At 32.3% G+C, this 23888-nt stretch overlaps 1 protein-coding gene across 1 annotated transcript in view; it reads right to left on the reverse strand.

Annotated features, from left to right (window-relative positions):
• The window catches only part of LOC126883136 (serine/threonine-protein kinase pakF-like), a 123604-nt gene that overhangs the window by 39433 nt on the left and 60283 nt on the right, over positions 1 to 23888 (reverse strand). The window contains exon 3 of the mRNA XM_050648389.1: positions 8539 to 8630. Coding sequence (XP_050504346.1) covers positions 8539 to 8630 — 92 coding nt within the window. The remainder of the gene's footprint in view (positions 1 to 8538; positions 8631 to 23888) is intronic.

Here is a 23888-nt window from a genome sequence, read left to right on the forward strand (position 1 = left end):
GTGGCCAAAAGTGCAGCAAAAAGTGCCATCATTTAAATTAAGCAAGGTGCAAAGACTTGCTTGTCTCGGGATCACGGGGGCTATGAGGAGCACACCTACGGCAGCTATGGAGGCACTACTGGATCTCCCTCCTTTACATATAACAATAAGAGGTGAGGCGAGAATGGGATATTATAGACTGCGAGAAAACCTGAGCAACGTACCAGTTAAATCAGGACATAGTAGAATAACGAATAAAACTAATGATGCCGAATGGATGATGATTTCTGACCATATGACATCAAAATACAAGCCTGAAGTACGTTTTCAAGTGAACACTTGCCCACGAGACAAATGGGACAGAGGAAACTCTCGACCCAGACTGCAGGGTTGCACCTGGTATACGGACGGGTCTAAAACTGCAGACGGTTCGGGCGCAGGAGTATTCTGTAGTGGTGGAAATTTCAACATTTCTATTCCACTGGGGTAATATACCTCCGTATTTCAGGCAGAGATTTTTGCAATCTTGCAGTGTGCAAGAGAAAACAACCTAAGGGCATTCGAACTTCAGCGAGTTAACATATGCACAGATAGCCAAGCAGCCATTGGGGCTCTTGTAAGCCCTAAGGTGAACTCTAGGCTGGTGTGGGAATGTCGACAAGAACTTGATAGAGTGGCACAACATAACAGTGTTATACTGGTATGGGTTCCAGGTCATCGGGGCATATATGGCAATGAAAGAGCTGATGCACTTGCCAAGAGAACATCAGCTACAAAATACCTGGATCCAGAGCCGGCCGTGGGAGTGCCAAAAAGCACGAACGAAAAAAAGCCTGGATCCGAAGCCAACACAACTCACACTGGGAGAGTGTACCCGGTCAAACACATGGCAAGATGTATATCGGACGGACATGTGCTAGTAGGGCTGAGTTACTGCTGAAAACAATCAGGAATCAGCTCAGAATCATACCGGTTTCCGCACTGGACATGCGCCAGTTAAGGGTCACCTGCATACAATGGGGCTGTTTCATGGAGACTTGAGCTGCAGACTCTGTAACAGAGAACCTGAAACAGTCAACCATATTTTGCATGACTGTGAGGCATTGGATCGGAGGCGGCAAACACTTTTCGGAGACATCGAAGTGACTCCAAATTTATATGGCACCCACCCACTAGACCTGTACAAGCTGGTACAGGGTTCCAGAATTCTGGAATGGGTTTCATAAACGAATGGAAGATGTACAATAAGCCAAGTGGCTGCAGTACAACCGGTTCACAACAGACGCTTCCAGAAAAAAAATCCTTGCTCTATTCATTCCTTCTAATATGACCCAGTGTTCTATGGAAGCGAATGCCTTATTGTAATCCACAAATTCCAAATGAAGATGTTCATGGTATTTGTTATATTTTTCGATAAGTGTCTGTATTGTCTGTAGGTGTTATATGATACCTTTGCGGGATCCCGCTTGTTCAACAGTCTGTTAACCATCGAATTTATTTGAAAGTCTGTTGGTAATTATTTTGGTAAGCAGTTTGTACGGATAAGGTAACAGGATTATTGGTCCGTAATTTTCGAGCTTGTGTTTGTTTTCTTTCTTGTGTAGTAAATATAAATAGTCTCTTGGCAAAATACGCAGGTATTTTGAGGTTGAAATAACACATCCAAAGAGGCACTTGTTCATTAAGATTTTAACTGCCTCCGAAGTAGTTTGACATCCACCTGGAATCATCTTTTGTTATTCTGTCGTATCCAAGAGTTTGTCCGTTTTCCATGTATTTTAGGGGATTTACAACTTGCTCGTTAGTAATTTCTGGTAGTGTTTCAGATCTTATATTTAGTGTTCTTCGTTCCAGGTCGCGGTATTCTGGTTTTGCTACGCTGGACGAATATAATTCTGTATAGTAGTCTTCAACAATAGGTATTACCTGGTTTTTGTCACTTATAGTGATTCCATTTTTATCTTTTAGTAATTTTATTTTTCTTCAGTAATTTCATTTATTAAATTGACTCATATATCTTTGCAATCGGGTTAAGTTACGGACGGTGTGGTGGTAAAGAGTGGCCGTACCCTCCTTTGGTCCAAAAATATATTGCTGAGGGTGACTCACCCTGAAAAACGAAATCTGACACCGTGAACTATTGAAGAATTCCATAATTCCAACGTCGTCCTCATTTCATTTTTTTTTAATTGAATTATTTTATTAACAATTAATTCCATCTTCATGTTTCTGTAGGTAAAACCTTTGTCATTCTGTGAATTTATTACTTCCTCAGTTTTAAACATTGTGTTTATGAGGGATTTAACCACAATTAATTGTAATGAGAATTACATTTTACATTAGTTTCGACCCACAATACGGAAATGTTTTCCAAAAATTTATAAAATAAGAAATTATGTTAAAATGTAATTTTTATCAATTAACACGAAAAGCCACAGGTTAACATATTTTTTTATTATGTTTTTTATCGATTTCCTGTTTGGAATTCGAAACGTCAAATCAAATGTAAAATGGAATTCTCATTACAATCCATTGTGGTTTAATTCCATAGAAACATAACATTTAACTTAAAAACATGCCACAAGAAAACAGTTTCAGAACCTCTTTCTTCAGCTTTGGCTTACTATTATAGGCAGGGCCGTAACTGCTATTGGGGCAACCTGGTCAGTGCCCCGGAGGCCCGCAGGGGCCACCTTTTTGTTGGCCGTGCATATATTTTAACGAAGAAAATAAAAATATGTATTTTAAAATCCCAACGAAATATTTTCGAATGAACAATTTTAAAAAGACTTTACAGGGCACCCTAGACCCGAAAATTTTACTTTTTCACTGGGGAAATTAGTCTTTTCGACTAAAATGCAATTGGAACAGAACAGGGGCCCCTGAGACCTGAGCTAAGCTGGGCCCAGGGCTAAGTCCAAGGGATGCCTCAGGGGAACATTTAATCGCCCATTTCATATAAAATTTTTGGTTCAGATTTGCCAACAGATGTAAGAACATTTTCTAACAAATTTGTAACATCAGTTTCAGGTTTCATGGGTTTCTCTTCAGAAACTTCAGTCGTGGAATGCATTAAATTGCGTTCTCAAGCAAGGCCTATTTTACCACTAGGCCCGTGAGGCACCTGCCTCATTCCCGTATTTGAATGGGACCCGGAAAGATCACCAAACAAAACATGTTTATTACAATAACAAAACAAATTTTCAAATTTTTTTCATTTTACCAACAGACAATGATAAATGATAACCATAAGAGTTATAATTAAGTGGATAGGCGCAAACTTTCGGCTTCAATTCTCTTTAAGTACATTCATTTTTTCGAATCCTCAAAAAACTAATAAATATTTTTAAAAAATTTAGACGCAGAATGAAAGATTACATTATTATCGAGGGCCGAATGTCCATTAGAATAAATAAAAAGTTTCTTTTGAATAAGATACATAATATTTAAAATTAAACATCACACTCAATGTTCTCTTTTTTTCACCCCTGTGATTTATTAAAATAAACAGTATCGAAGATTTTAGGGACTTTCGGCCCTCGGTAGTTACGTAACCTTTTATTCTGTGTTTAAATTTTTCAAAAATACTTATTAGTTTTCTCAGGCTTCGAAAAAAACGAATTTAAAATTTAAATAGCATTGAAGCCGAAAGTTTGCGTCCCCTATCCCCTTAAACAATGTTCAATTGTTTAAATATAAATTTTATTTATTGTTAATAAAAAATTTATTTTCTTGTGCAGCTATATTTCTGTTAAATAATTAATACATTTAAAAAAGTTATTATTATTACGTATTAAATTATATTTAGGGGCCCGAAAATTGTGTAGTGCCTCGGGCCTTATTTGAAGTAAAATATGCTCTGTTCTCAAGGGGTTAAATATCAAACATTTTTCCGACCCCCCCTCCCCTTCCGCTGGAGGTAAACCCCTCAGAAGATCACGTTTGCCCCGGGGCCCCCAACATCGTACTTCGGCCCTGATTATAGGAATATACACGCTCTCCAAGTTCCAAGTAAATATAGGATCTGAAGCTATTTCCTTGTGGCATTTTTATAATTACGTATTTTTTATGGGAAATAAGCCATAATTTTACTAAAAAATGAATTTATTAACGTTTCGAAGCCCAAATCGGGTTTCGTTGTCAAAATACAAAATACTATTAAAATAAAACAAACATGTTGTTGCTAAGTAAAAAAATTCTTCTAATAATTTATTTAATCTGACTCATTTATATTGGCAATTCAGACGTATATTATACATTTTAAAGTAGAAGACTTTAAAATGATATCGCCAATATTTATGAGTTGCGTTCCTGGGACGACTTTACTAAAAGATAGTTCATTCGATTACATGAAATCAATCCCAACTCAAGAATATCCGTCGCAAAAAAATCATAGCATGTGATCTGCCTTTAAAAAGACAACCAAATGCAACGATGACAGTAAAATTCTCGCGTTAGAGATTCCATAGTAAATCACGAGGGAAAACCAGGAAAAAACCTCGTGATACTATCCCGACATCGTAAGTATTTGGTCTTACATTTAATCTACCTTCAAAAAACTAATACCAAATTCTGACTTTAATATGTTTAAATTATAAATAATATTAATACTACATAGATATACAATAAGTAATACTAAAATATAAAATTTGTACTAACTCGATATGTTATTGACTTACTAATCGTGGTATTTTCTTTCTATTGACTTTCTTTCAGTATGGGTAACCACATCCTACTGCATTCTACCGAGGAATTTGCGACACAATTGGTTTCATTTAGCATAATTAGAGCCGCTTCTTTGATTTTTCTCTTTTTACTATCTGATTCTTTCAGGACTATACTTGAATCTCTCCACTGAACTCTATGTTCATTATCCCATGCGTGTTGACATATCTGAGATCTATCAAATTCTCTGTTTTTAATATAAGACTGATGTTCACTTATTCTAACGTTTAATGGTCTTGATGTTTCACCTAAATAAAATTGTTCGCATTCACAAGGTATTCTATAAATGCAATTCTTTGTTCTTTCTTTTTCATTGTTAGGTTTAGTTTTAGATAGAATAGATCTCAATATGTTTTTGTTGTTTTGAATGTTGTTGAAATGTTGAATTTATTTCCTATCGTTTTAAGTTTCTCGGATAATCCTTTTATATATGGTATTGTTATTTTCCTCGTATTATTTCTTGTGAATGTTGTAGGATCCCGTTCTAAGTTGTTCTGTTCCATTCGATCTAATCTTGTCAATTCCTTATTTATAAACGTTAATAAATTCATTTTTTAGTAAAATTGTGGCTTATTTCCCATAAAAAATACGTAATTATAAATATAGGATCGTTTCTACCAAACCAAGAGCACCGAATAAGCATTTGTATCGCAAGCATCTACCGTTGACTATGTCGAAAATATAATTAAATACATATTATACATCTTGGCCGACGCGACGTCGACCATTTGTTTATAGCCCGATCAGGGAACACAAAATTTTACGAAAACCTCCAAAAAAATAAAGGAAGGATGAAAATTTGGAAATAGGTAGTTGAAATTGTCTATTATTATATAAGAAAAAGTTTACAATTCTACATCCCCTCCATTTTACAAAAATTGGGAAATACTGGGTGAAAAATATTTTTTTGTGAGTGAAAAAATATACGTTCAAAATAGGCCCGGAATTGGATAAAATGGCTAATTCTAAGCAACTTTTGTTCTATAGAGTTTTTTCACTAAGTCGATACTTTTCTAGTTATTTGCGAGTGAATATGTTCACAATATGCATTTTTAACAAAAATAAACATGTTTATGGACGGTTTTTCGCAGATAACTCAAAAAGTAAGTAGGTACTCTAGCGAAAACAATATTCCTAGTAAACATATAGCTTATAAAAAATTGAAAAAAATGGTGTACGCGTGAGGTCTACAGACCCAGTATAAGCAGAGTTGTAGCTAATGAAAAGTATGTTCTTCTTCGTCAATTTCCAAATCGAATATTTCAATGTGAAATAACCAAAAAACAGCACTTTTCGGGGAAAATTCATTACAACTTTTTTAAAGTGTTTAAAAAAGGTTTATTTTTGTTTTTTAAAAAAATTTCTAACATTAAAAATAAATGAGTTACGCTCAAAATATTGTTGGTCCCTTTTATTTTTTTGGTACAAAAATCGCAAAAATCACCCCCTAATTAGCTTCCCAAATAAAATTAATCGTAACCGCTTCACAAGTTACTTTACTTATGTATTGATTATATTATCTATAAGTTTCATTGGTTCAAGGTGCTCAGTTTTGAAAAAAAAATTGGGTTTAAAATAAAACATTTTTTTTTAATTTTGAAAAAAAAATGGAATTGTTCATGGAATTAACCTAAAAATTATTAGTAATACCAAAAATCTTAAAGAGTAATAAAATGTAAGCTTTGCTTTTCTGAATATTTTTGCTTTTTTGTTTTCTTGTTATACTAAAATTGATTATGCTATGGCTGTTCAAAATTTGCCTAAACTCGTGATTAGTTACTCGTTCAAGCCATTTTAACTACAGCTTTTTCAAAAATAAGCCCTTTGAACCAATGAAACTTACAGATCATATAAATAATACATAAGCAAAGAAACTTGTGAAGTGGTAATGATAAAATTTATTTGTGATGCTAATTAAGGGGTGATTTTCGCGATTTTTTTACCAAAAAATAAAAGGGGCCAACAATATTTTGAGCACAACTCACTTACTTTTAATGTCACAAGTTTTTTTTTAAAACATAAATAATCCTCTTTTTAAACACTTTAAAAAAATTGAAATGAATTTCCCCGAAAAGTGCCCCGTTTTTGGGTTATGTCACATTGAAATATTCGATTTGGAATTTTATGAAGAACAACCTACGTTTCATTAGCTACAACTCTGCTTCTACTGTGTCTACAGACCTCAAGCATACACCATTTTTCAGTTTTTTATAAGCTCTATTTTTGCTAAGAATATTTTTCGCTGAAATACATACTTACTTTTTGAGTTATCTCCGAAAAACCGTCCAAAAACATGTTTTTTCTGTTAAAAATGAACATATTCACTTGCAAATAACTCGAAAAGTATTGACTTAGGGAAAAGACTCTATAGAACAAAAGTTGCTTAGAATTAGTCATTTTATCCAATTCCGGACTTATTTTGAATGTATATTTTTTCACTCACGAGAAAATATTTTTCACCCCGTATTTCCCAATTTTTGTAAAATGGAGGGGATGTAGAATTGTAAACTTTTTCTTATATCCATATGGAAAACTTTTTTATTATTAATTTTACGAAAAAAAGTTATTCTTTATAAAAAGCTCTGCATGATCCAAAACCTGAGATTTAACCATCAAATATCAAATTTTTTGAATATTATACGAGGTATGTCAAAAAGTTTGAATTTCACTCAAGAGTAAAGTAGCTTTATTTTTCACAATATTGAAAATTGCTATTATGAAAAGTTGTTTGGAATTAAAAACTGTATTCTAGTATGCAATTACATCCTTCTAATTGAAAATTTTTTTTTTTTTTGAAAAATTATGGATAACTAACATTATTTTCAGTTATTTTAATTCAAATACCTCTTTTATTATTAATTTTACGAAAAAAAGTGATTCTTAATAAAAAGTTCTGCATGGTCGAAAATCTAAAATACAATCATCTTTTGTCAAATTTTATCAATTTTATACGAGGTATGTCAAAAAATATGATTTTCGCTCAAGAGTAAAATACGTTTATTTTTCACAATATCGAAAATTGTTATAATGAAAAGTTATTTAGAATTAAAAACTATGTTTCACTATGTAATTACATCCTTCTAATTGAAATATTCTGAACTATAAAGGTACTTTACTTTTGATCTAAATTTATTTTTTTGACATACCTCGTATAAAATTGATAAAATTTGATATAAGATGGTTGTATTTTAAATTTTAGACCATCCAGAACTTTTTATTAAGAATCACTTTTTTTCGTAAAATTAATAATAAAAGGGTTATCAGAATTGAAATAACTGAAAAAATAATGAGATCCATAATTTCTCAAAAAAATTTTTTTTTCAATTAGAAGGACGTAATTGCATATCAGAATATAGTTTTTAATTCCAAACAACTTTTCATAATAGCAATTTCCAATATTACGAAAAATAAAGCTACTTTACTCTTGAGTGAAATTCAAACTTTTTGACATACCTCGTATAATATTCAAAAAATTTAATATTTGATGGTTAAATCTTAGGTTTTGGACCATGCAGAGCTTTTTATAAAGAATAACTTTTTTTCGTAAAATTAATAATAAAAAAGTTTTCCATATGGATACAACTTACAGGGACATACTGTATAATAATAAACAATTTCAACTACCTATTTCCAAATTTTCATCCTTCCTTTATTTTTTTGGGGGTTTTCGTAAAATTTTGTGATTTACCTAATATTACTGCAATGTGGAGCTGAGACTTCGACTACTTCAACTTTTTGACATCTACTACAGCATTCAAAAAGGGTAAGTGTGTCTTTATGCTTATGAATTAATATAAACAATTATTATTATAATAATTTATTAAAAGTACTTACACGTCAGAGTAGTTTTAACTTTCTTCATATAATTTGGATTAGCATATTTATAATTTTCGAGAAAGAGCTCAAACAGATCAATGTTGATTTTGCTAAAAAGAAAAAAGAAATAAAATAATACCTATACTCCGGTCAACTTACACATCCGAGGTTACAAAAATTAGTAGCCGCTAAAAATTGGCAGGATTGTTGAAAATACCATCATAAATGAAATCTAAAAATTCCTCATGGATCCGACCCGAGGAAAAAAAATTACGCGGGGTCATAGGTCACCAAAGAGGGTTTTTAACGATTTTCAGCGAAACGGTAAGTTTTATCATAAAATTAGTTCTAACAAAAAATGTAGATTAGATAATTATCTATAAAAATGTTTCAATCCTTTTTTTTCTAAGAGCCACCGTTTTTGAGATATAACGATTCAAAAAGTTGTAATCGTCATAATATGCACACGTTTCCACATCACCTTTGAGGTAGTGTACTTAGCGCGTTTTTTCAACGTGGTTTCCCCAGTAGGCCTATTCCACGGATCTGTTATCTTCTTCTTCTTTTATATAGGCAGTACTGCTTGTTTTTCTTCAACGGTGCCTTTCATTCTGCCCCTAAGTTGTCATTCCATCTTTTCCTTGGGCGTCCTATACTTCTTCTGCCTAACGGTGACTTGTCCCTGGCTATTCTTACTATCCTTGATTCAGACATCCTGCTTATGTGTCCATTCCACTCTTCTCTTGTGTTCTTTACCCAGGTATTTATATTGACTACCCCACATATGCGTCTGATTTCCTCACTTCTTACCCTATCCTGTAGTCCTTTTCCAGCAATCCTTCTTAAGATCTTCATTTCGTTGGTATCCAGTTGTCTTCGTGTTTTGCTTGTATCTGGTTTGTTTCGGCCGTGTAAGTCATAACTGGCCTAATAAGTGACATATATTCGGGCCTTTGTTTCCAATCTTAGGTGTTTGTTTTTCCAAATTGTGTCGTTTAGGCATTCGGCCGTTCTACTGGCTTTAATTATTTGGTGTTTTACCTCTTCTTCGATATTGTTGTCGGCTGATAGATTAATTCCCAGATATTTGAAAGTCATTACTTGTATAATTTCATTGTCTAACTCCAATTATGATCTGTTTGATTCTGTTTAATTTGAAGCTATTGAATAATATTGGCAAGGATTGAAAATGATAAAAGTGATAAAAAGCGGTATAAATTAAAAAAGGGGAAATTTAACCAACTGGTTCATAATTTTCTAATACTTCTGCTTCCTCTTTTCTTTTTTCTTCTTCTTCTTCACCTTCTAGTTCTTCTTATTCTTCTTGTTCATCCTGGGTACAAGTAAATTGCCCCAATAATGACACATCGCATGGCTCCTCGATATAATCAAATGAATCCTCAATTGTTGGTGATTCAACATTGGAGCACGATCGGTTTTGACAATTAGTATATGCTACCGAACAAAATAGTCCAACTTTTTTGCAACCACATTTAGCGCTACATCACATCCCTTTTTACAGTTGCAAAAAATTGTGTTCAGGACTCTTTCCAGCGCAGGTGAGAGTAAAGTTTAAATTGATTCTAATGAACTGTCGACTAATTTCCATCCCCAGTCTTTTGGATCTAGCTGATAACCAAGCCACACTTAAAACTTAGTAATATACCCGAAAAAGATGTTAATGAGCAGTCGCTAAGGTTGGAGAAAGACAAGATAACTGCACTTGTTTTTTATTTCGAGTATTTTTAAAGAAACATGCATATCGAAACTTATCTAAGCACGTATTTTTTTAGGCGCTCCATAAATAGGGAGAAGAAAGCTAATTCTGTTGGTAATAACTTCTTGTGGAGTTGAATTAGTTTTTTTTAAACTTCAGCATACTCAAGTTAATCTTGTTTTTTAAACATTTTAAAAACAGTCGTTTTATTCCTCCTGAAAAATGCAGATGTCGTATCACAGCCAGTTATTGCTTGTAAAAATAGTACAAGAATAAAAAACCGCTAAACGACGTAAAAATGAGTGGCGCATACAATATTCCAGCTACAAAAGAGCTGATATGAATATTACATGGCGCGAAAATGTATTTTCATTTTGATAGAAAATAAAATTCTAGTTTTATTTTAAAAGATTTTTCCATAATATTTGCTAAATTTGAAGTAAAACGCGTCACAAAAGAGTAACTTTGATAGAGTTTGTATTTTGAAGCTCTTTTGTGGCGTGTTTTACTTCAAATTTAGCAAATATTTGTGTTTAGCAAATGATTTAGTGTCCATCGAATATACACTAGATTTTTTTCTATTCAAAATAGATTATTACATATATTAAAAAAATATATTGGGATGGCCGGTAAATGAACTCATCAAATTTAGCGTCCTAACCACTACAACTCCATAAACCATTTCGGCGATAATGGTCAAATGCATTATACTTTGGAGCTTGATCATTTCGAAACAGCTTAACCGATTTTAATTACTAAACATGAGTTTGAAACGTATTGGTAAGTAGTATCTGAGGCGTCCAAGGTCAAGTATAATAACTGAAGGTATTGCAGGAATTACTGAGTTTGAAAAACCGTTTTTCCAATAGGAAATAGATTTGATCACACTTATGAAGCCTATAACTTAAAAATTCGAATTTTCCCAGATATAAGGTATACACCGTTAGACGCGTCTAGAGTCCTCTTACAAACGCTCAGTTATTGGCGCAATTCGTAGTTTGAAATTTTCAGTAATTGTCGAAAAACCAAAATTTTCAAAGTTTAGTTTTTCAGTTTTTTGGGTATACTGAGCCGCGTGTATGTCTGATCCTAACCGCTTAGGCACAATTTTAAAGCTTAACTCAACGCTATTAATTTGTTGTATTTGCGGTTTTCCTGTCTCTCCTTGAAGCTAAGATATATACGCCCAAAAAATATGCCGTTTTGTACCTACCCAGTCCTATATCTGGCTTATGGGTGGTCGAAAGTCACAAACTACACAGATTCTAAATCAGCCCTGGCGCTCTCTTGAAACAGAAAAAAACGTCACATATGTATTTTGTCCGACAGAACTTCCAATTGATTTGTTACCCTTTCATTAAACTCTCATGCAAAAATCAGGCTGCTATTTATCACCAAATGGGCATTATATTGAGTGGAATACGTAGAAAATGTCATATGACAGGAGTTATGACCGGTGATAAATAGAAGTCTGATTTTTGCATTGGAGTTTAATGAAAGGGTAACAAATCAATTGGAAGTTCTGTCAGACAAAATACATGTGACGATTTCGTGGTCTGACCTTTCCAAATTTTTAACCTGTTCCACAATTAAAACTTCCCCTGTTCCAGTGTTCCCATATATCAAAGTTTGTCCGACTAGACACCCTTAAGTTATTAACAAATTTTCAGCTTGCTATTAATCAACTTTTTTTATACGCGGGATCCAGACCTATTAGTTCTCGTTCTCCAGCCAACCCGCCTTTTAGGGGTCTACATTTTTTTGGACTTTTAGGCTTAACCAATTATTATATAGCAATTTTTTATTTGACATTCATGTTTTACATGTCGACATTAATCTAACAATAATTTTTTTATTTAAAAAAAATGGCCTGCTACAGGGTTAAGTATTATAAGGTTTGCAAACATTTCGTAGTATCAAGCAATCAAGGAGTTATTCAAGTAACGTTTAAGTGTAACGCCATTTGGTGGGAGCGGACTTGTAAGACGTTACGGTACGTTATAAGCGGCAGGAGAGGAGTTCAAACAATGCGTTACTCAGGGTTGCCAGATGATTTTTTTTAATTCCCTAAAATTTTGCCAAAATTTCCCTAGAATTCCCTAACAACTTGACGACCAATTTTACCCTAGAATTCCCTATATATTTTCAATAGGTCTATTCGCGGAGCACAACCTGCGCATGCGCATTACAAAACTGAGCGTTGGATAGGTCGAATTTTTCCCTGTGAACAGCAAATGAGCAGGCGTGCTCCCTCTGGGTAAGTTCAGGATGTGCTCTGCGAATAGACCCAGTACTTTTGTATATATGGTACGAGCAAACCCCGAAATTGGGCAATCCTGGCATTGTACGGAAAATATTGTGCACTTCTAGCATGGTACAATAATTTGTACTTCCAAACTGTACAATAATCGAAATGGTCAAAATTAAAAATGATCGAAACACTGATCGATTCGAATCGATTATTATTGACAAGCGACACACCAAATCAAAAATCGAACATTTATGGTTATCTAATATTTTTATATTTTCTATTTATTTATTAGAGTTGTTCTTTTTAGACTCAACAATGTGATAAACTGTTGTGTCCAACTAAATTATAAATAATAATAGGCCAACTATAGAAATTGATTCCAGCATCTCGAAGTTTTACACCAACATCATTGTTTATACGATACTAATGGTAGAACCCATCCCAGATAAATTTCTTCGTGGATTTTATATATGGACAATAATTTAATCCTACAACCCAGAAACGAGAAACCCTGATAAATTATGGATTTATAACATAACCTTATTGATGTTTGTTTGCCTTTAATAACAAATGGGGAATAATCGTAAAAATCGATCTGAATCGATATCAATCTGTCATATTCTCTCCACTTCTAAACTTTGACGCATCGCTGTGATTCTCCGAATTCACGAATCGCAATTATCGTAAAAATCGATCTTAATCGATATCTGTAATATTCTCTTCACTTCTAAACTTTGACGTATCGCTGTGATTCCCCGAATTTCCGAATAAAACGATTTCCATGTAGATAATATGTATATGCAATTTTGTAAAGTTTATATAAAATCCAACAATTTTTTTAAAATCGTCTTACGAATATTAAGAATTCCCTAGATTTGTCATAGAATTGAATAAAATTCCTTTTTCCCTAAAGGCGGGTTCTCATTAGTCAATCTCATTGATCAATATCCTTGATTCTATGCTATAGAAGAAAAATAGATCTATATGAACGTCGATTCAGCGATATTGTTCTATCATATGGTATTTCAATAAAACTGAAAAGCCTTCCTACTTTTGATAGATCAATGGAAATGATTCTATCAAATAGAACACTGCTTGACAGTGAGAACTAGCGTTCAGTTGCGTTGACTTGTATTTTGTGGAGTTAAATAGTAAGCATATGAGATGAGGTTAAATTCTTTGTGAAAACCATAGACATATTATAATTTCGTGAACAATGTCAAATTTTAAATGAAGAGACAACCATATCTGCAAGTTTCTAGAACTATACCAGAGAGAGGAGTGCTATGGATAATTAGGAGTGAACAATATAAAACTATAATAAAGCGGGAAAAAAGCTATGAAGCTAATCATTTTGGAATGGAAATAGAAATCCTGACTCTAAACGATATTAAAAATAAAATTAAAAGTATCCGGACAACCTACAAAGTTGAACTGAATAAAATATTAAAAGCAAATAAAATAAGTGGTACAGAAACAGATGATCTGTATAAACATAAACCATCATAAACCAAAACGTTTAAGAGGTGTTTCCGTTGCAAAAGAGAGTCAGAGATGTTCTTGTTTTCCTATTTTTAAGTACGTTTTTTAAATATTCACACCCAATGTGAACGCCAGCATGCACAATTTTCTTCTTTACAGCCATTATTAAAGTTAGCACTTTGTAGCCTGAATTCAATATCCTTGAAATAGTGTGAATTTGAATTCTATGTTCAGTTGCATAGAATCAACGCTATTGATCAATGAGGTTGACTAATGAGAACCCGCCTTAAAGGCGGGTTCTCATTAGTGAATCTCATTGATCAATATCCTTGATTCTATGCTATAGAAGAAAAATAGATTTATATGAACGTCGATTCAGCGATATTGTTCTATCATAATATGGTATTTCAATAAAAGTGAAAAGCCTTCCTACTTTTGATAGATCAATGGAAATGATTCTATCAAATAGAACAGTGCTTGACAATGAGAACTAGCGTTCAGTTGCGTTGACTTGTATTTTGTGGAGTTAAATATTTAGTAAGCATATGAGATGAGGTTAAATTCTTTGTGAAAACGATAGATATATTATTATTTCGTGAAAAATGTCAAATTTTAAATGGAGACACAACCATATCTGCAAGTTTCTAGAATTATAGCAGAGAGAGGAGTGCTATGGAATATTAGGAGTGAACAATATAAAAATATAATAAAGTGGGAAAAAAGCTATGAAGCTAATCGTTTTGGAATGGAAATAGAAACCCTGACCCTAAACAATATTAAAAATAAATGAACTGAATAAAATATTAAAAGCAAATAAAAGTGGTACAGGAACAGATGATCTGTATAAACCATAAACCCAAAACGTTTAAGAGATGTTTCCGTTGCAAAAGACAGTCAGAGATGTTCTTGTTTTCTTATTTTTAATTACGTTTTTTAAATATTCACACACAATGCGAACGCCAGCATGCACAATTTTCTTCTTTACAGCCATTATTAAAGTTAGCACTTTGTAGACCGAATTCAATATCCTTGAAATAGTGTGAATTTGAATTCTATGTTCAGTTGCATAGAATCAGCGCTATTGATCAATGAGGTTGACTAATGAGAACCCGCCTTAAGCTAGCTCAAAATTCCCTAGATATAGGGAAAATTCCCTAGGTCTGGTAACGTTACATAACGTCTTTTTACTTAAATAAAAAAAACTATGAAATTAAAATCTCCCAGTTGGCAATCCATTTCGTTTTTGTTTTACGGGGAATCCCACGATTATAATAATAATAATTAGCGCGTCGAGCTTAGTAGGCCCATGGCTTTATCCTCTGATTATATTTAGTGTACAATGTTTTTAGTCTTTTTATTTATGTTTTACGGGGATTTCTTCGACTGTTTTGTACGTCCTTTTTGTTTTGTTTTTGTTATCTATAATACACAAAAACACATTGCTATATAGGCCAGGTCGCATCTGTAAAAATATTAGTACATTTGGACGTTGAGAGGTGACTCATATTTTTTTGCAGAAATTGCTTGAAAATAACTCATATAATAATATTTGAGTTATCCTCCCATTCAAAAAGGTCCGGAACATTGTTTAAATAATCAAAATGTCAAAAAATGAAGGGAAAATTCGATTTTTTCTTCGTTTTTTGATTATAACTTTGAAAGTATTCATTTCCGAGAAAAGTTGCACTGACATAAAAGTTGGGTAATTAAATTTTCTACAATATAGGATTAGTAAAATATTTTAAAAATTGCCACTCTTGTTGCAAAATAGCAATAATTGCTAAAAAAACATTAGAAGAACAAGTATGTATTCGCATTTTACGTTTTTCAGCCATTTATGTTACACTTAGGATCTTCATGTTTTACCCAGAACAACCTTATGACATAATAAAACAATTCTGTGAATTTCATTAAGATCGGTTCAATATATTTTGCAAAATAAATTTTGTAATTCAGCTTTCGCAAAAAAAAATTGATTTTTTCAAGATGTTGCAGGACTGAAAATAAAACAGACAGCAAGTTGATTTTTTTTACATATAGAAGAATACTATACCTTTCATTTGCAAATTGCAAAATTAAAATCGGTTAACCACACGGCGTCAGGATTTTTTTAAATAAACATTAATTTTTGGTGCTACGCGCAGGACAGCGGATAGTTTGCTCTGATTGGGCATTCCAATGACCTTTGATAATGATTGATAAATTTTAATTTTTAGTACATTTCGATATAAATAAATAAATTTGTTTATTGCAAAAAAAAACAGATACTCTGTCCTTTGAAATAACACTTTTTTTAGCAAAAACTTTCTTTGTTCATATATTTTAACTTATATAATAAAAGTTTATTATTTTTAAACATGCAATTGTTTAAACAATATTTCACAAACAATAATCAAATTATGTAGTTTGATTTTTGTGGAAATAAAATTTTAAAATACAACAAAATATAGAGTAAGAAAATGATATATTAGATAAAGATTCGAAGAAATTTTGGTGGAAATCAACTTGTGTGAATCGAACACCGCTGTCCTGCGCGTAGCACCAAAAATTATAGTTTATTTAAAAAAATTCCTGGCACCATGGTAGTTAATCGATTTTAATTTTGCAACTTGAAAATGAAAGGTACGTTATTCTTCTATTATGTAAAAAAACGTCAACTTGCTATATGCTTTATTTTCAGTCCTGTAACATTTTGAAAAAATGAATATTTTTTGCGAAAGCTTGGATTGCAAAATATTTTGAATCGATCTTAATCAAATTTACAGTATTGTTTAACTATATCATAAGTTTTTTTGTGTAAAATATGAAGGTCCTAAGTGTAGCATAAATGGGTGAAAAACATAATATGCGACTACTTGTTTTTTATGGTTTTTTCGCAATTATTGCTATTTTGCAACAAGGGTGACAGGTCTTAAAATTTTTAACTAATCCTGTATTGAAGGAAATTTAATTACACAACTTTTATGTCAGTGGAGCTTTTCTCGAAAATGAATACTTTGAAAGTTATAATCAAAAAACGAAGAAAAAAATCGAATTTTTCCTTCATTTTTTGACATTTTGATTATTTAAACAATGTTCTGGACCTTTCTGAGTGGAAGGATAACTCAATTATTATTATATGAGTTAATTCCAAGCAATTTCTGCAAAAAAATATGAGTCACCTCTCAACGTCCATCTCAAAACAGATGCGCCCTGGACTAATAGTCAGTGGTGTTAAAACGTCTACACAAGCCTAGTGTTGGAGAATTCTCGAAAATGAAAAATGGGAGAATATATTCTCGATATGGAGAATTTTCTAAGAATGAACCCTATGACTCCCTTAGGGATATTGTTAAAGATGAAAAAGGGTAATAAAAATCATGAAATTAAATACAAAATTATGAGACGAAACAACAATGTTCTTTGTATATAAGAACATAAAAAAACAACGGAAAACACAAAATTTATTTGATTAAAAAATGAAATTTTCTTCTTAACAGCAAATAATGGATGTGGAAAAGATGAGGACTCAGATTCAAAATCTATTTCTATCATTAGCTCATTCTGGTCATCTACATTCTGCATTTCAATGTACTGATGAGAAGTTGTAGGATTTTGTTTTTCACGAGTCGCCAGCTCAGTCATGGATTGGTCTACGACTACCAATTTTAAATTGTGAGTTTGTGAGCAATCTTACTAGCCCGTTCAGAAGTAAGCCGGTTTATTTTAGAGGAGTGAATAAAAAACCATAAGTACTGAAACTTCTTTCAGGCGCTGCACTGGATGAAGGCATGCTACAGTCGGAAAAATGAAAGAATACCCATGAACGAACATATAAAACACGCTGTATTTTCCTGTCACCGTGTCACAAAGAAAATTGTCCAGTGCAAGTAAATGTAACAATAATTATTACATGTACTTGCGCTGGCCAATTTTTTGTCTGACACGATGACAGGAAAATACAGCGTGTTTTATATGTTCATTTATGGGTATTCTTTCATTTTTCCTACTGTATGTTATATCAACTGCTATTTTAGTTAATTTTGTTCCGAAACATGTACCTTTCCACTATATATGACTGGGTCTAGTTTTTCAATTGATTTTAAAACGTATGGTTTTCCAAAAAATCTCTCCTTAGACCCATAAAGTGACAAATCTGCCCTTATTTCAGCCTAGTCATCATATTTTAAAGTTGCTAAATTATTTATAAACTGAGTAAATTATCAGTTCCCTCATCTTGTTCTCTGCTTAAATGAATACCATTCTAACTATTTGTATTTGCGTTAATATAGCACCAAAACAATAAATATTGACACTGTAAACACCCTAGCTAGTGGTTCATGGGATTCCTCAGCCTCGGCTACTTCGATTTTTGGGGATTTTATCTAAAATCGCGTGATTCCCCGGCCGGCCGAAGCGAAAAAGCATTCCATGGGCAGAGCGGCAAGGAGGTGTTTGGGCTTCAAGAATAATAATGTTTGGGAGCCAAAAATATACTAGGTGAATTGGCAAAAACAATATACATATTTTTTAAATTACAATAATTTGACCCATATCTATTTTTTACTTTTATTTCGGGTTTTGTAAATACATATAGCAAATTCTCGCAGAGAATTTTTTGGCTGAGAATATTCTCGAGAATATTCTCTTCTTACATCACTACACACGCCCTGATCAAACCTCCTAACACGACAGAATTCCCCGACCATTCTTGTCGGGATCAGCTCTACACACGTCCTGACCAAACTATCTGACAAAACTTACCTAAAATTATTATTTTACTTACATTTTTTCTAAAAATGATGTGTATAAACCGTATTTTTTAATTTCTAGCGTCATAATTGGGAGTACAAAAATGCAACGTTTTAAAATATACAGCTCTAAATAGTAAATTCTCATAGTTAACACGTTATTTGTGTATAAATAGATCATTAAAATTTGTAGCCCTACCCGGCCGTCAGGATGTTGGAATAGTAAGGCCAACCGACCAAATCCATCCGCCTGACTGTCAGGATGACTTATGTTTGTCGTGCGACAAGCCCACACACGTTCCAACAGTCAGACCCAACGTTGTCAGCCCCGCCAGTCGGGTGGTTTGATCAAAGCGTGTGTAGACGTTTTTACAGTGAATTCACACTTTTACGTAATGTCATCAAAAGTTAAAAAAAATGCGAAAATGGACAACTGACAACTACAATGTTTAGGCCCAAGGTTCATAGATAGGAGGTACGCCCAATGACATGGTACGCCCAATCTATAGGGCTTTTCATTCACAATCATTTATTTCGAGCTAACCTTGGTTTCGGCCGGATCGCGGATGTTTTCCCAACTGTCATCAATACGACTAACTTCACGCGTAACTTTGATACGAGAATTATAAAAAAATATGCATTGAAATCCAGATCCCGTAATTTTTTTAAACGTTATAAAGTGAGTACAAAGACATACATATTTCTTTCTTTGTAATTAGAGCTTCAATTTACCGTACACTTCTCGTAGACTCTGCCGATAAGGTAGAGTCGTGTTGGGGAAAAGGCGCGCGCCCGTTTCGGCGGAATATAAAAAGTACTCAAGTCTGTGAATCACAAAACTCGAGCTGTAATAGACCAGGGCGGATCTGTGAAAAAAAGTCTATTTTTGGATGTGCGAGGTGGCATTCGGATTTTTGCAGATAAAGTTAGGTGACAACTTCAATAATTATAATTGATTTCTCCTTCTCAAATTCTATCTGTAAAAATATTAGTAGATATATTTGGACGTTGAGAGGTGACTCATATTTTTTGCACAAATTGCTAGAAAATAACATTTGAGTTATCCTCCCACTCAAAAAGGTCCGGAACATTGTTTAAAATAATCAGAATGTCAAAAAATGAAGGAAAAATTCGATTTTTTTCTTCGTTTTTTGATTATAACTTTAAAAGTATTGATATCCGAGAAAAGTTGTACTGACATAAAAGTTGCGTAATTAAATTTCCTACAATATAGAATTCGTTAAAAATTTTAAAAAGTGTCACCCTTGTTGCGAAATAGCAATAATTGCGAAAAAAACTATAAAAAAACAAGTATTTGCATTATACGTTTTACAACCATTTATACTAAACTTAGAACCTTTATGTTTTACCCAGAAAAACTTTATGATATAAGAAAATAATACTGTGAATTTCATTAAGATCGGTTTAATAGATTTTGCAAAATAAATTTTGCAATCCAGCTTTCGCAAAAAAAATCATTTTTTTCAAAATGTTGCAGGACTGAAAATAAAGCAGACAGCAAGTTGAATTTTTTTTACATATAGAAGAATACTGTACATTTCACTTGCAATTTGCAAAATTAAAATCGGTTAACCACTACGGTGTCAGGATTTTTTTTAAATAAACATTATTTTTTTGTTGCTACGCGCAGGGCAGCGGATAGATTGCTACGACTGGGCATTCCAATAACCTTTGATAATGATTGATAAATTTTAATTTTTAGTACATTTCGATATAAATAAATAAATTTGTTTATTGCAAAATAAAAACACATAATCTGTCCTTTGAAATAAATAACACTTTTTTGGCAAAAACTTTATTCATATATTTTAAGTTAGAGAATAAAAGTTTATTATTTTGAAACATATGCAATTGTTTAAAGTTTAAACAATATTTCACAAACAATAATCAAATTAGTTTGATTTTTGTGGAATTAAAATATTAAAATACAACAAAATATAGAGTAAGAAAAGAATATATTACATAAAGATTGGAAGAAATTTTGGTGGAAATCAACTTGTGTGAATCGAACACCGGTGTCCTGCGCATAGCACCAAAAATTAATGTTTATTTAAAAAAAATTCCTGACGCCGTGATAGTTCATGGATTTTAATTTTAAAAATTGCAAATTAAAGGTACAATATTCTTCTATACGTAAAAAATATTTCAACTTCCTATCTGCTTTATTTTCAGTCCAGCAACATTTTGAAAAAATGAATTTTTTTGCGAAAGCTGGATTGCAAAATTTATTTTACAAAATTTATTGAACCCATCTTAACGAAATTTAGAGTATTCTTTTATTATATCTTTAAATTTTTTTCTGTGTAAAATATGAAGGTCCCACGTATAGCATAAATGGTTGAAAAACGTAAAAGGCCAATACTTGTTTTTTTATGGTTTTTTCGTAATTATTGCTATTTTGCAACAAGGGTGACAATATTTAAATTTTGTGACCAATCCTATATTGTTGGAAATTTAATTACGCAACTTTTATATTAGTACAACTTTCTCGGAAGTGAATACTTTGAAAGTTATAATCAAAAAACGAAGAAAATAATCGAATTTTTCCTTCATTTTTTGACATTTTGATTATTTAAACAATGTTCCGGACATTTTTGAGTGGGAGGATAACTCAATTATTATTATAGGAATTAATTCCAAGAAATTTCTGCAAAAAAATATGAGTCACCTCTCAACGTCCATCTCAAAACAGATGCGCCCTGGACTATAAATAGGTGGAGCGCCTCTTTATAAGTGAACAAATTAGAAAACTCCTAAATAGTATACTTTTTGTTCAAAAAATTTTTAAAAAATTTAAACTTTAAAAAAATAAAATTAGATTGCAAAATTATTATGCAAAATCTATTAGGTCAGTTTTAATGAAATTTGGTGGACGGTTTAAGTATGTTGTAAGAATTCTCTAAACGAAAAACGAAGGCTCTAAGTTCAACCAAAGTGGTTGAAAAATATTGAAAAAAACAGGCTTTTTTGCTCCCTTATTTTGTATTTATTGTTATTTTGCAGAAAGGGTAATAACTTAAGACATTTTAAACCAATCATGTATCATACTACATTCAATTATATTTATTTTATTTCCCTACGACTTTGTTCCAAAATGACTCGTTTTAAAGTTATAGGCAATGAAAATAGAAAAAAAAATCGATGTTTTTCGAAATTTTTAAATATTTTAATTTTTTTATTAATGTTCCGGGCATATTTGAGAAGGAGCATAAGTCAATTATATTTATTGAAGTTGTCACCTAACTTTATCTGCAAAAATCCGAATGCCACCTCTCACACCCACCTCAAAACAGATCCGCGCTGGTCTATAAATTCTTTTGAATTTTAGACTACGACGCCGACGTAAGCCTTTGTTATTTTTCTATTCACCGGGCCGGGGATCGAACCTCGATCGCATACCCTCTAGATTTGTCGATCAAGCGCCTCAACCCGCTAGGCTATCTGACCGACATTTAGATTTAATTTTATCTGACTCATTTAAATTGACAATTCAGTTTACTCTCAAAATTAAGACTAAATACTTACCACGTCAAGATAGTATCATAACGTTTTTTCCTGGTTTTTCCTCGTGATTTACTATGGAGTCACTAACACGAGAATATTACTCTCATCATTGCATGTGGTTATCTTTTTAAAAACAAATCACATGCTATGATTTTTCTGACGGATATTCTCAAGTTTAACTTGATTTCATGTAATCAAATAAACTATCTTCCTAAAAAGTCGTCCCAGGAACGTAACTCATAAATATTGGCAATATCATTTCAAAGTCGTCTACTTTAAAATGTATAATATATATATATATATATATATATATATATATATATATATATATATATATATATATATATATATATACGTCGTCTACTTTAAAATGTATAATATATATATATATATATATATATATATATTGTTATATTTCTATTTGATATAAAAATTAAAATTTGATAATTATAAACAAAATTCACTTTAATATAAAATATTTTCAATTTTCTCAACCACGGGCATATAAATTTAAAACAACCTGTATACAACAAATTGTTATATTTAATTTTAAGAAGTGATTAAATAAGACTCAAGTGAAATCGTTAATAGGTCATTATCGTTGTTCGCGGAAGGTCGTTCGTTATCATCATTAGCCGATGCTAAATAAGACTAAGGGGAAATAGAGAATAGGTCATAAAAATTTGTATATAGTAGAAAGTAATTTTAGAATGGGAATTAACTATTTTCTTTGAAATCCATTAAGCATATTTAGAAAGTTTAAAAATTGGTTTTGAGGAATACTGCGAATGAGAGTTGGTGGTGGAAGTTTTGATTTGTGAATCTGGAAGGGATATTTAGAAAGTAGGGGAATGAATGACAAATAGAGATCAGAATGTTTTGAGCTGTCGAGAAGTGAAGTCGAGTAGTAGACGGTAGTGTACGGAGAGTGAGAAAGCCTGTGTAGTTCCGTGAGTGTGGAGTATCTATCGTAGAACGAGAGGTAGGCCAGGTTGAGAGTAAAAGAACCTCCTTGAGCCAAGAGTTCCCGGTAGCTGATTGCAGTTTCGAAAAAGGTAGAACACAGCATCACGACAGAAGCAGGAAACGAGAGCTATACGAGCTAGTTTCAGAGGAGAACATTACTGGAAGCCAGGACGAGGTTTGGATTGCAGCCAAGGATAGCAGGAAACGGGTCTTGTGTGAAGACATTCTCAGTGCACCAGAAAAAGGTCAGTCTCATTTGTTTGGACATGAATGTATGGGTTTTTCGTAGTAAATACCACATTTAAAATTGAAGAAACATAATCAATAATATCAGAAAAGCTTCATCAAACTTAAATAGAATTGTTGCTAATAAATCATAATAGTTAAATGTTAATAAAAACTTTCAATTGGAAATCAAAAGAAAATAAGATTCCCATGTGTAAATGTTATGTTTAAGAAAAATAAGATATAGCAAATATTAAGCAGTGATTGCCATTTAAATAAAATAAACAATATTTTGATTACAATTGTAACCCATATGTGTTATTATTTTACTCTTTTCTTTCCTATCCCGATTAGGAACCATTAAGAAATACTTAGAAGCCACGTATGTAAGTAATTAATTTTATAAAAAGCCCTGAGATTGAAAACATATTGATATGTGATCTGGTAAATTAATTAGATTATTATTAATGCA

Source organism: Diabrotica virgifera, chromosome 4, assembly GCF_917563875.1.
Source record: "Diabrotica virgifera virgifera chromosome 4, PGI_DIABVI_V3a".
Classification (NCBI taxonomy): Eukaryota; Metazoa; Arthropoda; class Insecta; order Coleoptera; family Chrysomelidae; genus Diabrotica; species Diabrotica virgifera.